The sequence below is a fragment of the Balaenoptera borealis genome (assembly GCF_965194805.1).
Source record: "Balaenoptera borealis genome assembly, chromosome: 4".
Taxonomy (NCBI): domain Eukaryota; kingdom Metazoa; phylum Chordata; class Mammalia; order Artiodactyla; family Balaenopteridae; genus Balaenoptera; species Balaenoptera borealis.
Genome location: NC_138861.1, coordinates 149,269,892 through 149,288,187, shown reverse-complemented (window position 1 = coordinate 149,288,187; position 18,296 = coordinate 149,269,892). Strand labels below are relative to the sequence as shown.

The 18,296-nt window shown below is 43.8% G+C and overlaps 1 protein-coding gene across 5 annotated transcripts in view; it reads right to left on the bottom strand.

The window, feature by feature from the left end:
• The window catches only part of POLN (DNA polymerase nu), a 177,576-nt gene that overhangs the window by 113,814 nt on the left and 45,466 nt on the right, over nt 1-18,296 (bottom strand). For all 5 annotated transcript variants that reach the window (XM_082390927.1, XM_082390924.1, XM_082390923.1 and 2 more), the window contains 4 exons: nt 15,371-15,528; nt 12,433-12,501; nt 11,141-11,201; nt 10,383-10,447 (listed from right to left, as the gene is read on the bottom strand). In XM_082390927.1, the coding sequence (XP_082247053.1) occupies nt 10,383-10,447; nt 11,141-11,201; nt 12,433-12,501; nt 15,371-15,528 (353 nt within the window). The remainder of the gene's footprint in view (nt 1-10,382; nt 10,448-11,140; nt 11,202-12,432; nt 12,502-15,370; nt 15,529-18,296) is intronic.

The window sequence follows — 18,296 nt, the reverse complement described above, 5'->3', positions numbered from 1 at the left end:
GGGAGAGGGTGTAAGGAAATTATGGCACCTTCTTACAACAGGTGCTACAAGCAATTTTTATTGGCATGCACTTCTGCTACACTCAACGAAATTGGTGAATCCCACAGATAGAATGTGAGCAAAAGGAGCCAGAACCAAAGAGCCCATGCTGTGTGGTTTACATGAAGCTCAGAATCACCAAGGACAGGGTCAGATGAATGGCTATCTCTGGGCGTACAGACTGGGAGGGGACAGGAAGGAGACTTCCGGGTGCTGGAAACATTCTATACCTTGATCTGGGTGGAGGTTACATGGATGTGTACATATATAAAAATACGTCAAGCTGTACACTTAAGATCTGTACCAAGCAGATTCAGGGAAGATGGCAGAGTAGGGGGCACCTGTGAGGTGAGACTCCATCTCCCACCCAGACAACAACTGCAGGGGCAGAACCCTCTGATGTAACCATCTGGGAACTCTGGAGTCTGCTGATGGCTTCCAGGGGAAGCCTTGGATGGTAAACTGCAGTTCATTTCGGTCAATTTCAGCTCTTAGCACCTAGAAGCTTCCCACCCCCCCTCCCCCAGCCAGGAGGCCCGAGGCCAGGAGGCCATGCACCTGTTTCTGGAGCAGCCTGCCCACAGCTTGCAGGAACCGGTGGGGCAAAAAAGACCCTGTACAGATATCGGGGGTCTCTGCTCTGATCACTGATTGCTGCTTCTGATCACAGAGGTGCAGATGAACAGGCCAGCGGCCATTGTTGTTGCACTTCCCCCATTATTGCAAGACCCTCCCCCTCCAGCTGAAGTGACTTCCAGGGGACTTAAAGGGCCAGTGCCCTTTTTAACCCCTCTGCATTTTTGCTTTTTCTCCTTTGAAGCCAGATATCAAAGACAAGGACATTCAAAAATAACTTCACATACATGGGGAAAATTAGAAAGTGACCAAGCATGCCAAGGAAAAGGCTCAGAAAAGAACTGTGAAGACCTTAGGTTTATACTTTAGGTTGATCCTCAACACAGAGACAACCTACAGCAAATAAAAAAACCCAAGACAATAAACAGAAACAATAACACACAGAAAGAGCAAACTATGGGAAAGGAGAGAATCTGATTTCCAGAGTTACCACATTATTAGATCCAAATGTCCAATGTTCAACAAAAATATCACAAGACAAACACAGAAACAGGAAAATATGGTATATTCAAAGGAAAAAAAAACAGCAGAAACTATCACTGAAAAAAAAGACCTAATGGCAGATATATACCAGACACCTTTAAAACAACCATCTTAAAGATGCTCAAAGAACTAAAGAAAGGTGTGAAGAAAGTCAAGAAAGCAATGTGTGAACAAAATAGAAATATTAATAAAGAGACAGAAAATGTAAAAAGAAACTAAAAAAGAAATTTTTGGAGCTAAAAAGTATGATAATTGAAATTAAAAAGTCACTTGAGGGTTCAAAGGCAGATTTGAGCAGGCAGAAGAAAGAATCAGCGAACTTGAAGGGATAATAATGAAAATTATTGAGGCTGAGGAGCAGAAAGAAAAAAAGATTGAAGAAAAGTGAACAGAGCTTAAGGGTCCTGTGGGACACCATCAAGCAGACCAATATACACACTGTGGGAGCCCCAGAAGGAGAAGAGAAAGAAAAGGATAGCAAGAATATTTGGAGATATAATAGCTGAAAACCCCTCAAAAATTTTTTTACATCTTTATTGGAGTATAACTGCTTTACAATGTTCTGTTAGTTTCTGCTGTATAAAAAAGTGAATCAGCTATATGTATACATATATCCCCCATGCCCTCCCTCTTTTTTTAATAAATTTATTTGTTTGTTTGTTTATTTTTGGCTGTGTGGGGTCTTTGTTGCTGCATGCAGGCTTTCTCTAGTTGTGCGAGTGGGGGCTACTCTTTGTTGCAGTGCACAGGCTTCTAATCATGGTGGCTTCTCTTGTTGCAGAGCATGGGCTCTAGGCACACAGGCTTCAGTAGTTGTGGCTCACGGGCTCTAAAGCGCAGGCTCAGTAGTTGTGGTGCATGGGCTTAGTTGCTCTGTGGCATGTGGGATCTTCCCATACCAGGGCTTGAACCTGTGTCCCCTGCATTGGCAGGTGGATTCTTAACTACTGCACCACCAGGGAAGTGCTCTCCCTCTTGAGCCTCCCTCCCACCCTCCCTATCCCACCCCTCTAGGTGGTCACAAAGCACCAAGCTGATCTCCCTGTGCTATGCAGCTCCTTCCCACTAGCTATCTATTTCTTGCTGTGATTTATGTCATGGAGTGTTCTGCCTATGTTTTCCTCTAAGAGTTTTATAGCGTCTGGCCTTACATTTAGGTCTTTAATCCATTTTGAGTTTATTTTTGTGTATGGTGTTAGGGAGTGTTCTAATTTCATTCTTTTACATGTAGCTGTCCAGTTTTCCCAGCACCACTTATTGAAGAGGTTGTCTTTTCCCCACTGTATATTCTTGTCTCCTTTGTCAAAGATAAGGTGACCATATGTGCATGGGTTTATCTCTGGGCTTTCTATCCTGTTCCATTGATCTATATTTCTGTTTTCGTGCTAGTACCATACTGTCTTGATTACTGTAGCTTTGTACTATAGTCTGAGGTCAGGGAGCCTGATTCCTCCAGCTCCGTTTTTCTTTCTGAAGATTGCTTTGGCTATTTGGGGTCTTTTGTGTTTCCATACAAATTGTAAATTTTTTTGTTCTAGTTCTGTGAAAAATGCCCTTGGTAGTTTGATAGGTATTGCACTGAATCTGTAGATTGCTTTCTGTAGATTGCTTTGGGTAGTATAGTCATTTTCACAATGTTGATTCTTCCAATCCAAGAACATGGTATATCTCTCCAACTGTTTGTGTCATCTTTGATTTCTTTCATCAGTGTCTTATAATTTTCTGCATACAGGTCTTTCATCTCCTTAGGTAGGTTTATTCCTAGGTATTTTATTCTTTTTGTTGCAATGGTAAATGGGATTGTTTCCTTAATTTCTCTTTCAGAATTTTCATCATTAGTGTATAGGAATGCAAGAGATTTCTGTGCATTAATTTTGTATCCTGCTACTTTATCAAATCCATTGATTAGCTCTAGTAGTTTTCTGGTAGAATCTCTAGAAAACTAAAGATGAAAACTCCTCAAATTTGATGAAATACATGAATACAAACACCCAAGAAGCTCAAAAACTTCAAGTAAGATGAACTCAAAGAGATGAACATGAAGACATAATATAATCAAACTTTCAAAAAACAACGACAAAAGAGAATTTTGAAAGCAACAAGAGAAAAGTGTTATCACATACAAGGGAGCCTCAATAAGATCATCAGCAGATTTCTCATCAGAGACAATGGAGGCCAGAAGACAGTAGGTTAATATATTCAAAGTGCTAAAAGAAAAAACTGTGAACCAAAAATCCTTATCTGGCAAAACTGTCCTCCAAGAGTGAGAGAGAAATTAAGACATTCCCAGATAAACAAAAGTTGAGGGAGATGTGAACACTACACCTGCCCTGGAAGAAATGCTCAAGGAAGTCCTGCAAGGTGAAATGAAAGGACACTATACAGTAACCTAAAGCCAAATGAAGAAATAATGATCTCAATAAAGGTAAATACATGAATTATAAAAGCCAGTATTATAACAATCTGTAACTATACTTTTTGTTTTCTATATGATTTAAGAAAAAAACAATTATGAGTATAAAAGCTAGTAGTAGTGTAACTTTAGTTTGTGACTCCAAATCTTCCTTTCTACATAATTTTTAAAAATTATTAGTTTATATTTTGGGACCCACAATGTATAAAGATGTAATTTTGTGATATCAACAACTGGAAGTGGGGGGACAGAGCTGTAAAAGAGCACAGTTTTTGTACGTCATTGAAGTTAAGCTCATATAAATTCAAATTAGAGTGTTATTAGATGTCATCCCCATGGTAACCACAAAGAAAAAAGCTATAGAATATATACAAAAGGAAATGAGAGAGGAATTTAAACATTTCTACAAGAAATCAACTAAACACAAAGGAAGACAGTAATGCAGGAAATGAAGGACAAAAAAGCTATAAGGCATATAGAAAACAAATAGCAAAATGATAGAAGTAAGTCCTTCCTTATCAGTAATTAATTAAATGTAAATGGATTAACTCTCCAATTGAAAGACAGAGATTGGCAGAATGGATAAAAAACCATGGTCCAACTATATGCTGTCTGCAAGAGACTCACTTTAAATTTAAAGAGACAAACAGGCTGAAATTGAAAGGATGGAAAAAGATATTCCATTCAAATATTAATGAAAACAGAGTAGGGATGGCTATATTAATATCAGACAAAATAGAACTTAAATAAAAACTGGTTACAAGAGGCAAAGGATGACATTGTATTTTCAATACAGCAAGAAGATATAATATAAGCATTTACATACCTAATGACAGACCATTAAAATATATGAAGAAAAACTAACAGAATTGAAGGGAGAAATGGATAGTTCTACAGTAATAGTTGGGGACTTGAATACCTCACTCATGATAATGGGTAGAACAACCAAACAGAAGGTAAGTAAGGAAATAAGAACTTAAACAATGATAAACCAACAAGAGCTAACAGACATGTACATAACACTCTACCCAACAATAACATGCACATGGGATATTCTTCTCAAGTGAACATGGGATGTTTTCCAAAATAGACTACATGTTAGGCCACTAATTAAGTCTCAAGAGATTTTAAAAAACAGATATCATAGAAAGTATCTTCTCTGACCACAGCAAGTTGAAGTTAGAAATCAAGAACAAAAGGAAAACTAGAAAATTCACAAAATTGTATAAATTAAACAACACACTTTTAAACAACCAAAAGATCAAAGAAGAAATCAAAAGCAAATTTATAAATTACTTAGAGATGAATGAAAACAAAACCACAACATACCTGCATATGGGATGCAGCAAAAGCAGTGTTAAGGAGGAAATTTATAGCTATAAATGCTTATATTAAAAAACAAGAAAAATCTGAACTCAATAACCTCACTTCACAACTTAAGGAACTAGAAAAAGAACAGACTAAACCCAAAGATAGCAGAGGAAGGAAATAATAAACATGAGAGCAGAGTTAAATGAAATCGAGAATATAAAAACAATAAAGAAAATCAATGAAATCAAAATTTGGTTCTTTGAAGAGCAACAAAATTGACAAACCTTTAGCTAGCTAGACTAAGGAAAAAAGAAAAGGCTCAAATTACAAAAATCAGAAATTTAAGTGAAAAATATTACTATCAGGGAATTTCCTGGCATTCCAGTGTTTAGGACTCCACACTTCCACTGCCAAGGGCCTGGGTTCAATCCCTGGTCAGGGAACTAACCCCACAAGCCTCACGGTGAGGCCAAAAAAAAAAGAAATTACTATCAATTTTACAGAAATAAAAAGGATTATCAGAGAGAACTATGAACAATTGTACACCAGCAGAATGGATAACCTAGATGAAATAGACAAATTCGTAGAAACACAAAACCTACCAAGACTAAATCATGGAGAAACAGGAAAACTGAATAGACCTGTAACTAGTAAGGAGACTGAATCAGTAATCAAAAATCTCCCAACAAAGAAAAGCCCTGGATGCAATTGCTTCATGGGTGAATTCCAGCAAACATTTAAAGAAAAAACTAGTCCAATCCTTCTGAAAATTTTTCAAAAAAATTGAAGAGAAGGAAACAATTCCCAACTCCCTTTATAAGGCCAGCATTACCCTGACACCAAAGCCAGACAAACACACTACAAGACTACCGATCAGTATCCCTTATGAACACTGATGCAAAATTCCTCAATAAAATGCTAGCAAGCAGAATTCAGCAGTATATTAAAAGGATTATACAACATGACCAAGTGGAATTTGTTCCTGGAATGCAAGAATGGTTCAACATATGAAAATTAATCAATGTAATATGCCACACCAACAGAATGGATGGGGGAAAACACATGATCACCTCAAATGATGAAGAAAAAGCATCTGACAATATATAACACCCTTTTATGATAAAAACACTCAGAAAAACTAGAAATGGAACAAAACTACCTCCATATAGCAAAAGTCATTAATAAAAAACCCACAGCAAGCATCATACTCAGTGGTAAAAGACTGAAAGCGTTTCCTCTAAGGCAAGGATGTTTGCCTTTCACCACTTCTATTCAACATGGTTGGAAGTTCTAGCCAGAGCAATTAAGTAAGACAGAGAAATAAAAGGCATCCAAATTGGAAAGGAAGGAATAAAATTATCCCTATTTGCAGATGACATGATTTTATACGTACAAAACTCTAAAGATTCCACAAAAAAACTGTTAGAACTTTCTGAACTCAGCAAAATAGCAGGATACAACATCAGCACACAAAAATCAGTTTCATTTCTACACATGAACAATCTGAAATGGAAATTACAAAAACAATTCCATTCACAATAGTATCAAAAAGAGTAAAATACTTAGGAATTAACTTAACCGAGGAGGTGAAAGACTTATATGATGAAAACTACAAAACATTGCTGAAAGAAATTCAAAAAGACATAAATAAATGGAAACACGTCTCATGCTCATGGATTGGAAGGCAATATATTAAGATGTCAGTACTAGTCAAAGTGACCTACAGATTCAATGCTATCCCTATCAAAATCCTAAAGACACTTTTTTTTCAGAAATAAAAAAATCCATCCTAAAATTCATATGGAATCTTAAGGGACACCAAGTAGCCAAAACAATCTTGAAAAAGAAGAACAAAACTGCAGGACCCACACTTCCTGCTTTCAAAACTTACTACAAAACTACAGTAATAAAAAATAGTGCGGTATTGGCATTAAGACAGACATACAGACCAAGGGAATAAAATACTGAGACCAGAAATAAACCCTTGCATATACAGCCAAATGATTTTGATAAGGGTGCCAAGACCATTCAGTGGAGAAAGGACAGTCTTTTCAATAAATGGTGCTGGGAAAACTGGATGTCCACATGCAGAAAAATGAAGCTGGACCCTTACCTAACACCATATACAAAAATTAACTCAAAATTGATCAAGGACCTAAATGTAAGACCTAAAATAATAAAACTCTTAGAAGAAGAGAGGAAAAATGCCTCACAGCATTGGATTTGGCAATGACCTCTTGGATACACCACCAAAGGCACAGGTAATAAAAGAAAAAAATTTTAAATTGGACTTTATGAAAATTAAAAATTTTTGTGCATCAAAAGACAGTATCAAAAAAAAAAAAAAAGACAGTATCAACAGAGTAAAAAGGCAACCCATAGCATGGGAGAAAATATTTGAAATCATATTATCTTCATAAGGGATTAATATTCAAAATACAGAGAGAACTCCTAAAACTCAACAGTAAGAAAAAAAAAACCCAATTCAAAAATGGGCAAAGGACTTGAATAGACATTTTTTCCAAAGAAGACGTACAAATGGCCAATAAACACATTAAAAGATTCTCAGCATCACTAATCATTAGTGAAATGCAAATCGAAACTACAATGAGATACCACCTCATACACATTAGGATGGCTACTATCAGAAAACAGAAAACAGTAAGTGTTAGCAAGGATATAGAAAAAAATGGAACCCTTGTGCACTGTTGGTGGGAATGTAAAATGGTACAGGGGCTGTGGAAAAAGTATGGTAGTTCCTCAAAAAATTATAAACAGAATTACCACAAGATTTAGCAATTCACTTCAGGTTATATGTTCAAAAGAACTGAAAGCAGGACATCAAAGAGATATTTGTATACCCATTTTCATAGCCCGTATTCACAATAGCTAAAATACAGAAGCAACCTAGGTTGCATCCATCAATAGATGAACAGATAATCAAAATGTGGTATATATGGGCTTCCCTGGTGGCGCAGTGGTTGAGAATCTGCCTGCCAATGCAGGAGACACGGGTTCGAGCCCTGGTCTGGGAAGATCCCACATGCCGCGGAGCAACTGGACCCGTGAGCCACAACTACTGAGCCTGCGCGTCTGGAGCCCATGCTCCGCAACAAGAGAGGCCGCGATAGTGAGAGGCCCGCGCACCGCGATGAAGAGTGGCCCCCGCTTGCCACAGCTAGAGAGAGCCCTCGCACAGAAACGAAGACCCAACACAGCCAAAAATAAATAAATAAATGAATTAATTTAAAAAAAAAATGTGGTATATACATACAATGGAGTATTTTCTTTAAAAATATTTATTTATTTGGCTGCATCAGGTCTTCGTTGCAGCGCACGGGATCTTCACTGCAGCGCGCGGGCTTCTCTCTAGCCGTGGCATGGGGTTTTTCTCTCTTTAGTTGTGGCTCGGGTTCCAGAGCCCGTGGGCTCTGTAGTTTGCAGCATGCAGGCTCTCTCATTGAGGCACGCGAGCTCAGTAGTTGTGGCGCGCAGGCTTAGTTGCCCCGCGGCATGTGGGATCTTAGTTCTCTGACCAGGGATTGAACCCGCGTCCCCTGCATTGGAGGGTGGATTCTTTACCACTGGAGCACCGGGGAAGTCCCCACAATGGAGTATTATTCAGCCTCAAAAGGGAAGGAAATTCTGCAATATGCTACAACATGGATGAACCTTGAGGACACCATGCTAAGTGAAATGAGCTGGTCACAAAAAGACAAATACTGTCTGATTCCACGTATATGAAGCACTTAGAGTAGTCAGAATCGTAGAGACAGAAAGAAGAGTGGTGCTTGCCAGAAGCTGCGGGGGTATGGGGGGGAGAATGGGGAGTTATTGTTTAATAGGTATAGAGTTTTAGTTTTACGAGATGAAAACAGTTATGGAGATGGATGGTGGTGATGGCTGCACAAAAACATGAATGTACTTAATACCACTGTACTGTGTAGTTACAAATGGTTACGATGATAAATTTTACGTGAAGTGTACTTTATCACAATAAATTTTAAAAGATTTGCACTATTAATTGTGTGTAATTTCTTTCTCAATAAAAAAATTACATAAAAAGAAAAACTCAGTTGCAGGTTTATAAACCTAAGTGCGAAGGCTAATGAAAATAGCTTCAAACATAACACATGAGAGTATTTCGTGAGCTTGAAGTAAGGAAAGTTTTCTTAAACAAGATGCAAAAAGCACTAACCATAAAGAAAAAGATTGATAAATTGTGCACTACATTAAAAATTAAGAACTTCTGTTGGTCAAAAGACCCCATTAGGAGAATAAAAAGGTAAGACAGAGAGGGCAAAGGTATATGTAACCGGCTTGTAACCAGAATATACCAAGATGTCCTAAAAATCAGAAAGCGATAGACAAAAACCTCAATATAAAAACGGGTAAAAATTTTGAGCAGATCCTTTACCAAAGAGAAACTCCTAATAGCCAACGATGAAGTAAAAGCTATTCAACCTCCTCAGTAATCAGGACAATAGAAACCAACATCATAACAAGATACCATTATGTCCTCACCAAAATGGCTCTACTAAGAGGCCGGTGGACCCGTGCGAGGGAGGCTGCGCAAAGACAGAACCCCGTGTGCACTTCTGGCAGCTGTGACTTTGGAAGGCAATTCGGTGTTGTCTGATAAAGCTGCACCAGCAGCCCACCCTGCCTTGTACCCCAAGAAGCATGTGCCCACGGGCCCAGGAGACGTGCTCAGGGGTGCAGCCCGGTTTGTAATGCCTGCAAACTGGAAATTACCCTGATGCCATCAACAGTGCGATGGAGTCCTTCAATGGAGGACAAGGCACCAAAGGACATGCACTAGAAGCTGGGACACAGGGGCTGAGTGAGAGAGGTCACACACAACCGTTAACTTACAGCTCCTTCAAAAGGAGAGACGACTATATTGTTTAGGTTTTGAAGTGGAAATCTGTAAAGGAAACCAACAACGTAACGACTATAAAAGTCAGGACGGGGGGGTTGCTTTTGGCAGCAGGAAGAGGGTTCTGATAGGGGAGGGCAAGCAGGGCTTCTGGAAATTCTCTGCTTTGACCTAAGTGATGGTTATACCGGAGTTTCCTTTAAAATAACTTAAGTGGAACATTTAATGCATCTTTTTTCATGCATCTTTATGCATCGCTCTGTATTTTTTATTTTTCACAGTTAGAAAACTTTGATTTTGCTTCTTTAAAGAATCCAAGAAACGTCACCAACTACAAGGGGCAATGTCCTTGCAAGAACCTAAGTTTGGAGAAGGTCAGTGGGTATCCACTAAACCATGCACGCATCCACATGGAGAGCAACCAGATGTGACGCTTGTTTCAACCCTTTCAAAGCGTGGTACTCCCCTGCAGGAGTCAGAGATAGGAGGAACAGTGCCAACATCAGTCTGGGGCAAACAAGGAAGGGAAGAAAAGGAAAGTCACCCCAGAACTGCCAACGGGACCAACTCATCAGACAGGAGAGAGCTAACACATGCAAACAGTCTGACAGAAGAATGTACCCCAAGAAGTGCTGAAGTCCTCTTCATCTCTTCCTTGTTCACCTGAATGTTGTGGCTTTCCATCACTGTGATTCAAAACCAAAGCAGACAAAAATCTGTATTGCAGCAACAAATCCTTTCTGAGAAAGACTGCAGTGCCAGGAGCAAGCCTCACCCCCCGATGAGCACCAAGATGACAGTGCGAGCTCGGCAGTGTCCATGAGGGTCAGTACTGGAGCCCAGCAATGGTGGCAGTGGGCATGGGGACACTCTGGATGGAGAGTTGCCCCCGGCCGCTCAGCTGCCATGCTGGGCGAGGCTCTGCTCTCCCGGGTGCCCAGCAGGACAGGGCAGGTCAGGGGCTAAGAGCAAAGGCAGAGCAGAGCCTGCAACAGTGCTTGCAGGGGGTTCTCACGAAGCAGAAGTGTCCATCACACCAGGACCAGGACAAGTGCTGACCTGGAAAACATCCAGACAGGCCTCCTCCCCCCACCACTACTCTCAGGGCTGTGGGAGTCCGGCAGGACACCTGCAGAACAGGCAGTACAGAAGGGATACCACGTGACCCAGGTGTTAGAACCTTAGAGTCCTTCTAGACCAAGAGGTGATGCGGTCCAATCCCTCTTGTTAGAGAAAGGGAAAGTTAAGGGCTCACTACCTCTTCGGTGCCCATATGATGCACTGCCTGCCCCAAACTAAGTCAAGAGAAAACAGTCTTCCCAAAACGTACAAAGAACTCTCTAGAAGGATGACTGGGCAACATCTTTAGGGTACCTTACCTGCCAAAATTGGTATCAGAGGAAGCTCCAAAGTACAAAACAGTTGCCATAAACCATAAACCTGTTTCATAGGAAGAAATGACATCAATGTTACTTTTAAACTATTATTTCTACCTGCGTTTGCTGAACAGCCTACTTAATTTCATTGAGCAACTCCTCTGGTGGGCATGGTTGGTTCCCCTATCCTCCTTCCTAATAAAACTCCTATTTTTGTCAAGTATCCTATTTTATTACCAAGCCCTAGTAGAGATATTCAGAAATACCTGGTAGGACAAGTCCCACTCCCACTTTTCTTTAATCTTTCTCATTTTTAAGTGTGATTGAGGTATTTGTGGACTTTTAGTCTCCCATTTAAATTTCAAAATAGGTTTTCTGAATTCCCAAAAATTTAACTAGAATTTTCATCGATTTTGCACAGACTTTATAAATTAATGTGGGGAGACGTGCACCACCTTCGTCTACTCGGATCACCTCCCACGCTCTTTATCAGGGTTTCCATCTGAGAGCCCTCTGCCTTGTCTGTCCTTCTGCTGTGCCCTCACCTTCTCGGCTGCCCCTAGGACCCATCCTCTGTCCTGCTCTTGGCCCTGGAAGAAGGGTAGACGCCCTCCGGGACACATCAGCCGGGCTCCTTCTCTGCTCTCGGGCTGGTTTTGCCCATTCAGGGGCAGGAGGAGAGGGAAGCGGGTTTCCCCTGCGCCAGCCCACAGTGCACTTCTGGCCCCAGTCCTTGGCCTGCAGCCACCGCTTCTGGCACCCAGCTCCTGGTCAGCAGCCCCCTGCAGGGGCACTGCTTTCCCAGGGTCCCTGTAGCAGCCCGCCCTTTGAGCCCAGGGGTGGAAAAGCTACCAGCCAGTGCCTGCCCCTGCAGGCTTCTCAGTCCCTTCTGGCCCCCTGACTCCTGCCCTTGCTATGGTTCACAGTCCCTTCATTCAACCCTTCTTGACAGGTCCTTCAAATGACCTCTGCTTCCCAATGAGACTCTGAGTGGAGCTGTGTCCATCACTACTAACTGAAATAAACTCTTAGCTTTTATGTTAACTGCAGAGTTAGAGACATTCCAATTGAACTGAGTCTTTAAAAAAATGTTACAATTGTTGTCAACCTATAGAAAACATTTAAAAAACTTCAGGTCTTATCATCTGGACTGCCCTTCTATGAGCGATGCGCAGGTTCACTTGGCCTCAGAACCCCGTTTCCTGCACAAAGACACTGAGGGTACTGTTTCCTGTGAGCATGGATGCGAATGAAAGACAGCCCTTGGACAGTGAAGTTACAACGAAATGCCTTGCCTTGAGCTGGGAACAAAGGCCCATCGTAAGTCTGTAGAGCACCCTCAGGTTCGCATGTACATTCTGATTCTTTAAAAGATCAAAAGAATTAAACATTAGGCACATTTGGCAGCAACGTTCATCACAATCTAGGAAGCGGCAGTGTTTCCTCGGCAGAGAGCACACGTCTGGTGCCACCACCCATCGCCTCAAGCAGATCAGTTCCCACACTTTGGAAGGTACTTCTCAGGCAAATTCAAGCTACCTATTGCTTTCTTACTTTCTCCCCAACCCAGTTTTCCTCATTTTACAGGAAATGACCCACAAAGAAGCTAAGTGCCCAAGGTGCAAAGATCGCACGGTAGAGACAGACCTGGCCCCTCGGCTTGCCCCTCCACCCACCGCGGGCATCTGGGAGCCAGCGCCTCACCCACACTCACCGCTGGTCCCCGCCCCAGACACACACAGAGACCCTGGGAGGTGGGCCAACAGGGTCTGTGTCCAGCTGACCAAGAGGGCGGTGGTGAGCCGCGGCCCCGACAGTCAGTCGAATTCTGCCCCCCTGCTAAGAACCCTGCGTCCCCACTGCACCCCTCCCGCTGCCACACGGCCCCCCAGACTCCAGGCGGCCAGCCTCAGTTTAGAGACGCACACACCGCCGCCCCCGCCACGATGATCGGCGGCTGGCTGTGCACCCCGCGTTGGTCTTGCCGCCATCCCGGGTCTTGGCTCCCCCGGGAACCACTAGCTGGGAGGCACCACGAGCACGTCCACGTGAACGCGTCGGCTGTGCCCGGCAGACGGCCGCCGCCCTGCTGCCTGAACGCGCCTCCCCGACGGCAGCGCTGAGCCGCGAGGCTTCCCCGGGACGGCTCGCGCTCGGTGGCGGAGCTCTGGCCCCTCGTGGCTCAGCCTGGCCGCAGCTCGTCTCCCCACAGGTCGTCATCTTCCTTCTCGCCATCCGAGGTCTCCGGCCTCCCCGACAGGAGCCACACTCTCAGGAGTCCTCACTGCTTCCCCGCTGCTCCTTGAACCGGACGGCGCTTTCCTTTCCCCTCCTTTCACACCACCGCGCCAGGGCAGCAGGAGACCCTGCGGAGCAGCGGGCCGCCTTCCACCTCCTGCAGACGCATGGCTGGCCTGTTTAACAACATACGAGCCGAAGTTCATCCCAGGCAGCCTCCTTCCCGCCTGGCGTGTGGAGGAGGGCCTCGGGCGAAGCTTCCCGGTGGGACCATAAGGCAACGGCGCGCGGGGAGCGGCTGAGTCGCACAGCTCTGGGAGCAGCTGCTCGGCCTGGGTGAGGGGCTCCGACTCCTCGCCAGGGAGAAGACGCACCCGCTGGAGCTGGCGCTTTGCTCCGCGCCGCCACGCCCATCCCTAACTTGCACGTGTGTATGCCGGAAAGAAACTATACTTCAGAGTCAGAAATCCAAACTCTGAATTGAACCATGACCTTGGGCAAGGCGCGTGTACATGAACCCTTCTGCACCTGGGTTCTCCTCTGCAAACCTGGGCTAACACAGAGGCGGACAGCTCCCTCCTTCAGCAATGATATCTCGGCTTGTGTCTGGGGAAGTTCCCGCCCCAGCAGCATGGATCTGGGGAGACTGCCAATCTCCACGCCCCGCCTGCCCTGCTGAGGGGCGGACATGTGACACAGTCGTGGAAAGGAGACTCTAAGTGCTAAAACTTTGAATCTTGGACAAAAGTGACGTGTAGAGAAAATGATCACAGCTCGTTGCCGGCCCCCGGCCCGTGGGCTCCTGCTGCCTGGGTCCCCAGACCCGCCTGACGCCTGTCTTCCCAAAGCTTGGTTCTGCTTTTCCTCTGAGGCTCTGAGCTACCCCACATTCCTCTGACAAATCTCTTTTTACATTAAGGGAGAGTGAGTTTCTGTATTTCCAACCCCAAGCCCCTGTCTGACACAGATCCCTCCCCAGCTGCGGGTCTGCAGGATCAAGCACCCCAAGCAGCGACCAGCCCCCAGCTCAGCCCTGGCCTCCTGCTTGGCCTTCTAGTCGTGCTTTTAACATGGGCCTGTTCACTTACACCCAGGAAGTCTGAACAGAGTGGCCTGATGGTGGCCGGCGCTGCTCCCGCTGGGACGCCTCCTCTGGCCCTGCTGTGCGGCCACGTCAAGTCTCCCTCTCGCGGGGCTCCGGGCAGGTTCCAGAGCTGCAAGCACCCGTGCTTCTCCAGACAGTGGTTCCTAACAATTGCGCGCATCTTGAAAGAGGGGGCTCAGAGAGACAGACCTGGGCAGTCTTACAATTCTCCCCACAGGGACTGAGGAGAGGCCTTCCCAGGCCTCGGCCACAGCAGCTGTATCACCAGCATGAAGAATTTATAAACAAGCAGCTCTCTGCTCACAGAGCTGGCGACTCTCTGACACAAAGAATCCATTTAGAAGAATCACGCTGTGAATGGCACCTCCCAGGAACAGTTGACAGAAATCACCCATCTTTATTCAGTATCCTCTACCAGAAATGTCAGGGTAAACAGCATTTCTGCTGAATAAGTAAAAATGAATGTCAGCAATGTTCTTTTTACTACTGGACTGTCTATGAAGTAGAAGAAGTTCCTAGAGGAAAATTTGGGTTGTATTAAGGTTGATAGGGCTTCCCTGGTGGCGCAGTGGTTGAGAATCTGCCTGCCAATGCAGGGCACACGGGTTCGAGCCCTGGTCTGGGAAGATCCCACATGCCGCGGAGCAACGGGGCCCGTGAGCCACAACTACTGAGCCTGCGCGTCTGGAGCCTGTGCTCCGCAACAAGAGAGGCCGCGACAGTGAGAGGCCCGCGCACCGCGATGAAGGGTGGCCCCCGCTCACCGCAACCAGAGAAAGCCCTCGCACAGAAACGAAGACCCAACACAGCCGAAAATAAATAAATAAATAAATAAATAAATTTCTTTTAAAAAAAAATAGGTTGATAAACCTTATCTTAAAACAACTCACCACAGTCTTTCTTGAGGAATTTCCATATGTGCTGTTCACCTTAACTGTGATGGAGTTTCCCAAGTATTTTGCCACTAAGTCTTCAAAAGAGGGTGCAGCATCAGTAGGATCTATAAGCCATGCAGCAATTCTGGGATCTAGCCCTACAAAATCAGCAACTACAGAGAAAAAGATCATTTAATCAGTCTAAGAAAAATGAATAATTATACTTTTCCCTGCTTTAACAAGGTTCTCAAGGTTCAAATGAATAATTATGGTACTACCATCCCCTCAAATCACAGACCTAAGTACCAACGTGATGCTCCCTCACTCCTAAAGAATGTTGAGCCTTTGATAAGAGTGGCCTCCACAAACCAGGTCCCACACAGCCAATCTCCATGGGGAATCCATCCCAAAGTAGCTCTCTCAAAAATGTTAAAAGAGATGGAAGTCAGAATCCTCAGCCACACCCTTGCCTTCTCTTCCCCACTCTTCTCCCTGCTCTGGAGCCTCTCTCTGCCCCACACGCCTCTCTTTTCAACCCCACGTGTCCCCGTGTCCACTCTTTCCAAGCCTCCCCTCCTCCACCCTCCTGCTGGGCTGCCTCCCAGGCCACCCCTAACCCTGCATCGGGGTGTCAGGAGAACAGCCTCCCGAGTGAAGGAGGAGCGGCGGAGCCGCCTGAGCACCCAGCGGCTGGCGGGCAGTGGACGCGGGGCGAAGATACCGGCATTCTGTGCAGTCACCCTGAGGGGAGGAAGCCCTGTGAGACAGCGCGCGTGCTGCACCGTGATGTGTGACAAGAGTGGTGGTAGAAGGCTGCCCGTGAGCCTGGGAGGCCACGTCACCCCTTAAGTGTTAGTTTTCTCGTCTGAAAACTGGGAGAAAAATCACTGTAAGTATCCATGGGACACATATGAAGGTGCTTTTCAAAAAATAAAAGTGATGGGGACTTCCCTGGTGGCACAGTGGATAAGACTCCGTGCTCCCAATGCAGGGGGCCCGGGTTCAATCCCTGGTCAGGGAACTAGATCCCACATGCATGCTGCAACTAAGAAGCCCATGAGCCGCAGCTAAGGAGCTGGCAAGCTGCAACAAAGAAGCCCGCCTGCCACAACTAAGGAGCCCACAAGCCATAACTAAGGAGCCCGCCTGCCACAACTAAGACCTGGCGCAACCAAATTAAAAAAAAAAAAAAAAAAAAAAAGAGCCTTTTAAGAGTATGTCCTACTATTATTAAAAAAATAAAATAAACTGGTATTTGCTAAATACATTTTAGTACCAGAGTATTTTAGACATGGAGAGGAGTTATAAAAGGATGAGGAGGCTGATAAATTAAGACGTAAGTCTGAATCCTAAGTGACTGCTTTCTGAAGTTACTTTAACATTTTGAAGTGTGCTTTACAAAAATAAGGAGTCTGCCTTTAAATAAAACTGTAATCTCAGATCACATCACACTAAATATATTTTCTGGCATCTTTAAATCATAGTAGTCTAAGAGATTTATATTTACCAAAGCAGCCAGTATCATCGCTTTTTTGTTTGATGCATGGCACGTCTCCTATGTTGGCAGATATGGAACTTGGGGTGACAGGAAGTCTGTAGGCACTCTGGCTACTTGCCGCCCAAGTCAGCCGTCATGACTTCATGTAACCATATCTGCCAATGCTGACCGAGCCAGATTATTTCATTCTACTTGCCTTTTCAAAGCGCTAATGTTTCAAAATTAAGGGTTCTTATCAACATTTTTTTAATTAAAATTTACTTTTTTAAAAAACATTTTTATTGGAGTATAATTGCTTTACATTGTTGTGTTAGTTGCTGCTGTATAACAAAGTGAATCAGCTATATGTATAGATATATCCCCAAATCCCCTCCCTCTTACATCTCCCTCCCACCCTCCCTATCTCACCCCTCTAGGTGGTCAGAGCACCGAGCTGATCTCCCTGTGCTATGTGGCTGCTTCCCACCAGCTATTTTACATTTGGTAGTGTATATATGTCAATGCCACTCTCTCACTTCGTCCCAGTTTACCCTTCCCCCTCCCCGTGTCCTCAAGTCCATTCTCTAATTCTGTGTCTTTATTCCTGTCTGCCCTTTGGTTCTTCAGAACCTTTTTTTTTTATTCCATATATGTGTTAGCATATGGTATTTGTTTTTCTCTTTCTGACTTACTTCATTCTGAATGACAGGCTCAAGGTCCATCCACCTCACTACAAATAACTCAATTTCATTTCTTTTTATGGCTGAGTAATATTCCATTGTATATATGTGCCACATCTTCTTTATCCATTCATCTGTCAATGGACACTTAGGTTGCTTCCACGTCCTGGCTATTGTAAATAGGGTTGCAGTGAACATTGTGGTACATGTCTCTTTTTGAATTATGGTTTTCTCAGGGTATATGCCCAGTAATGGGATTGCTGGGTCATATGGTAGTTCTATTTTTAGTTTTTTAAGGAACCTCCATACTGTTCTCCATAGTGGCTGTATCAATTTACATTCCCACCAACAGTGCAAGAGGGTTCCCTTTTCTCCACACCCTCTCCAGCATTTATTGTTTGTAGATTTTTTGCTAATGGCCATTCTGACTGGTGTGAGGTGATACCTCATTGTAGTTTTGATTTGCATTTCTCTAATGATTAGTGATGTTGAGCATCCTTTCATGTGTTTGTTGGCAATCTGTATATCTTCTTTGGAGAAATGCCTATTTAGGTCTTCTGCCCATTTTTGGATTGGGTTGTTTGTTTTTTTGATATTGAGCTGCATGAGCTGCTTGTATATTTTGGAGATTAATCCTTTGTCAGTTGCTTCATTTGCAAATATTTTCTCCCATTCTGAGGGTTGTCTTTTCATCTTGTTTATGGTTTCCTTTGCTGTGCAAAAGCTGTTAAGTTTCATTAGGTCCCATTTGTTTATTTTTGTTTTTATTTCCATTTCTCTAGGT